Here is a 3,615-nt window from a genome sequence, read left to right as displayed (position 1 = left end):
AGTGATGTTCAAAGGACTAAAGGGGTATCAAACAAGAGTGTTATTGAGAAACTGAAAGGATTCTATGAAAGCAATGGGGGTATTTCTATCAAGGAATATGGTGGGCAAGAAGTTGAAATGCTCGATAAAGAAAATGTAGATCCCAGTGATCTAATTGCTAGAAGAGGAGGAAAGGCGGATATTGATCCGGGAGAGATGGCTTGCAAAGAAGAGGAAGAAGATCCGATTGAGTGCTCTAGTACATGTGTTGAAGGAGGAAACCCTCCTAGTATTCTAAAGAATTGATTTGTTGATTTATTGGCTATGATTTCCTGTTGTTGTTTGATTGCCATGAAGTTCTTAATTTGGAACAGCAAGGGTGCAACAAGCAAGGGTTTTGTTGCTGCACTAAAAAGTTTAAAATCTTCATATAGGCTTGATGTTGTGGCTATCCTTGAGCCAAGAGTAAGTGGTGTAGTGGCAGACAGGATAATAAGAAGCTGGGGTTTCAGAAATTCAAGAAGGGTGGAAGCAGAGGGTTTCTCTGGAGGAATATGGTTGTTATGGGATTCAGACGAAGTTCAAGTTGAGAATGTGGTTAAGGATGAGCAATTTATCCACTGTAAAGTTAGAGATGGAGAGGAAGAATGTCTGCTGATAGCTGTATATGGCAGTCCTAATGAGCAGAAAAGACAACATTTATGGGGGAAGTTGAAGATGCTAGTTGACAAAATAAATGAACCTTGGATGGTGGTGGGAGACTTTAATGACATCAAATCTCCATTGGAGCAAAAGGGGGGAGGTAGAGTGAATGAGGCTAGGTGTAGAAGATTTGCAGAATGGATAGGAATGTGAGTTAATTGATATTGATGCTGCTGGACCTTTCTTTACATGGAAAGGGCCTAAGTGGGAAGGACTTGACAGAGTCTATAAGAGGTTAGATAGATGTTTTACCAACTATCAGTGGCAGTGCAAGTTTGTGAATGCAGAAGTAAGAGTAGCACCAAGGATATGTTCTGATCATCACCCAATCTATGTGGACCTTGATCCTGTTTTGTATTCTAATAGTAAGAGGATTTTCTGATTCGAAGCAGCTTGGCAATTAAATGAGTAGTTTCAACCTTTGTTAAATCAATGGTGGAAAAAGGATGATGAAGCTCATAGAAATCTTGTTAGTTTACAAAACAACTTGAAGGTATGGAACAAGGAAGTTTTTGGAAGGATTGAAGGGAGAAAGATAAGGTTGTTAAATAGGCTTTATGGGGTGCAAAATAGTATTGATAGGAGAATAAATCCTTTTTTGTTGCAACTTGAAAGGGATTTAGAGAAGGAGCTAGTAGAGACCTTGAAACAAGAAGAGGTGTTGTGGTTCCAAAAATCAAGAGGGAAATGGATTGAGCAAGGTGATAGGAATACAAAATACTATCATACCAAAACGTTGATAAGAAGAAGAAAAAACAGAATTAGAATGTTGAAGAATAGAAGATGAAAGAGAAATAGTAGGATTGTTTCAAGAGTTCTTTATGAAGCTCTTTGCAGAAGAAAGGTACAACAGACACTGGATAGAGACAAACCATGCATGGGGTAATGTTGAAAAAGAAGAAATGGCCCGTGTGAGCAAGAACTTAATTAGTGAAGAGGTTAAAAAAGCTTTTGTCCAGATGGGAAGCTTTAAGGCTCCAGGAGAAGATGGTTTTCCATCTTTTTTCTATCAACAAAACTGGAATGTTGTGGGGAGCTCAGTGATAAATCTGATGAATGAGTTATGGGAGAAGCCAGAGAGAATACAAGAAATCAATAGCACGTTACTTGTCTTGATTCCAAAAGTTGACAAGCCAGAAAAGGTAAGCCAATTCAGACCAATCTCTTTATGTAATGTGTTGTATAAGGGGTTAACTAAGTTGATTGTTAATAGATTAAAGCCTCTTATGGACAAACTTGTTTCTCCTCACCAAAAAAGCTTTGTACCAAAGAGGAACATTCATGATAATATTGTAATTGCAAAAGAGATGGTGCATTCCATGAATAGAATGAATGGAAAGAAAGGATTTATGGCTGTAAAAATTGACTTAGAAAAGGCTTATGATAGAATGTCATGGGGTTTTATTGAGAAAGTGTTGAAGGAAGTTGGTTTAGATGAACATGTGATAAAGTTGATTATGTGCTGTATTAGAACTTCAATGATGGCCATAATGTGGAATGGAGAGAAAAGGGAGACTTTTAAACCTTCAAGAGGCTTGAGACAAGGGGATCCACTTTCTCCCTATTTGTTTGTGTTGGGAATGGAAAAATTAACACATGATTTTGGATAGTGTTGAGATGGGAGCTTGGCGGGCTGTAAAGGTTGGTAGAAGAGGAATTGATATATCTCACCTCTTATTTGCCGATGATTTGCTTCTTTTCTGTGAGGCAAGTATAGATCAAGCTTGTAACTTGTTAAATATTCTTGAAACGTTTGGTGAAGCTTCAGGACAGAAATTGAATCCTAAAAATACTAGCATTTTCTTCTCAAAAAAATACAGAAAAATGCTTACATAAAGAAATTTGCAGTTTAACGAGTTTTAAAGTAGTTGATGATCTGGGAAGATATCTGGGAGCTTATATCACTAAAGGAAAAACTACTAGACAGAAATTTCAGTTCCTTATAGATAGAATGCAAAGCAAGCTTAGTGGATTTGAACATAATCTTTCTTTAGCCGGCAGACTTACTTTGGTGCAATCTGTCACTAATCAAATGGTTGTTTTTCATATGTAGCATTCCCACATTCGGTGGGTGTGAAGCAAAAATTAGAGAAGATCCAGAGAGATTTTATATGGAACAATAATGAGAACAAAAGGAAATTACATGCAGTGAGTTGGGATGTTTTATGCACTTCAAAGGAGAAAGGAGGTTATAGATTGAAAGATATGACAGTAATGAATGATGCACTCTTGGGAAGGATTAGGTGGAATCTAATTGCAAAACCAGATAATCTGTGCTTAAAGGTTTTAAGTGGAAAATATGGTAGGAGTGTGAATTTAAGAAGGGAATGTGTTGTAAAGACCACAGATTCTGAAATCTAGAAAAATCTTGCTCGCTTATGGCCCCAGTTGACTAGTAGTGTGGTATGGGAAATAAATAATGGAAGGGAAGTGTATTTTTGGAAGGATTTTGGGTTAAGGAGGGCAGAAGACTAATAGACAGATGTAATATATAGTCAAGTGAGGAGCTTTCAAATTGTAAGGCTTGTGAAATGGTTAATGTAGATGGAAATTGGGATTTATTGAAGCTGGAAGGTATGTTGTCTGAGGAGGATATGAGATTAATTCTTGCAGTACCACCACCAAAGAATATATATGGTAATGATGTTGTTAAATGGGGTTCATCACTCCAAAATAAATACGTTGTTGCTGATATGTATAAAAAACTGAAGTAGGAAGGAGGAGTGAAAGATATATTGTGGAACAGAATTTGGCATTGGAAGGGACCTAGAAGAGTACAAGTTTTGTTATGGCTAGCAGCTCATAATCGATTACTCACAAAAGAAAGAAGAAGTAGAATATTGGGAGGAAATGCTAGTTGTTTTAGATGCAGCGAAGAAGAAGAATCTCTTATGCATGTTATGAGAGATTGCTATGTTGCAAGGATGATTTGGG

General features: G+C 37.1%; 2 protein-coding genes across 2 annotated transcripts; both read left to right on the top strand.

Annotated features, from left to right (window-relative positions):
- Positions 1-330: 330 nt before the first annotated feature.
- Positions 331-834, top strand: LOC114732008 (uncharacterized). Its single transcript, XM_028919313.1, has one exon. It carries the CDS (start codon positions 331-333, stop codon positions 832-834), a length of 504 nt encoding a protein of 167 aa, XP_028775146.1.
- Positions 835-1,583: 749 nt separating this feature from the next.
- Positions 1,584-3,042, top strand: LOC114731914 (uncharacterized). Its single transcript, XM_028919205.1, has 3 exons — positions 1,584-1,823; positions 1,902-2,145; positions 2,735-3,042. Exons 1-3 carry the CDS (start codon positions 1,584-1,586, stop codon positions 3,040-3,042), a joined length of 792 nt encoding a protein of 263 aa, XP_028775038.1.
- Positions 3,043-3,615: the final 573 nt, after the last annotated feature.

The sequence above is a fragment of the Neltuma alba genome, unplaced genomic scaffold (genome assembly GCF_004799145.2).
Source record: "Neltuma alba isolate B1F8T4 unplaced genomic scaffold, ASM479914v2 tig00000397_pilon, whole genome shotgun sequence".
Lineage (NCBI taxonomy): Eukaryota > Viridiplantae > Streptophyta > Magnoliopsida > Fabales > Fabaceae > Neltuma > Neltuma alba.
This window is presented reverse-complemented; position numbering and strand designations above follow the sequence as displayed.

What these genes read in the sequence shown, in the direction of transcription:
- LOC114732008 (XM_028919313.1), top strand. Translation starts at nt 331, where the DNA reads ATGAAGTTCTTAATTTGGAACAGCAAGGGTGCAACAAGCAAGGGTTTT.
- LOC114731914 (XM_028919205.1), top strand. Translation starts at nt 1,584, where the DNA reads ATGGCCCGTGTGAGCAAGAACTTAATTAGTGAAGAGGTTAAAAAAGCT. An exon ending in AAGTTGACAAGCCAGAAAAG is followed by an intron (nt 1,824 to 1,901) that starts GTAAGCCAATTC and finishes AATAGATTAAAG; the next exon opens with CCTCTTATGGACAAACTTGT. An exon ending in GATAAAGTTGATTATGTGCT is followed by an intron (nt 2,146 to 2,734) that starts GTATTAGAACTT and finishes TTTCATATGTAG; the next exon opens with CATTCCCACATTCGGTGGGT.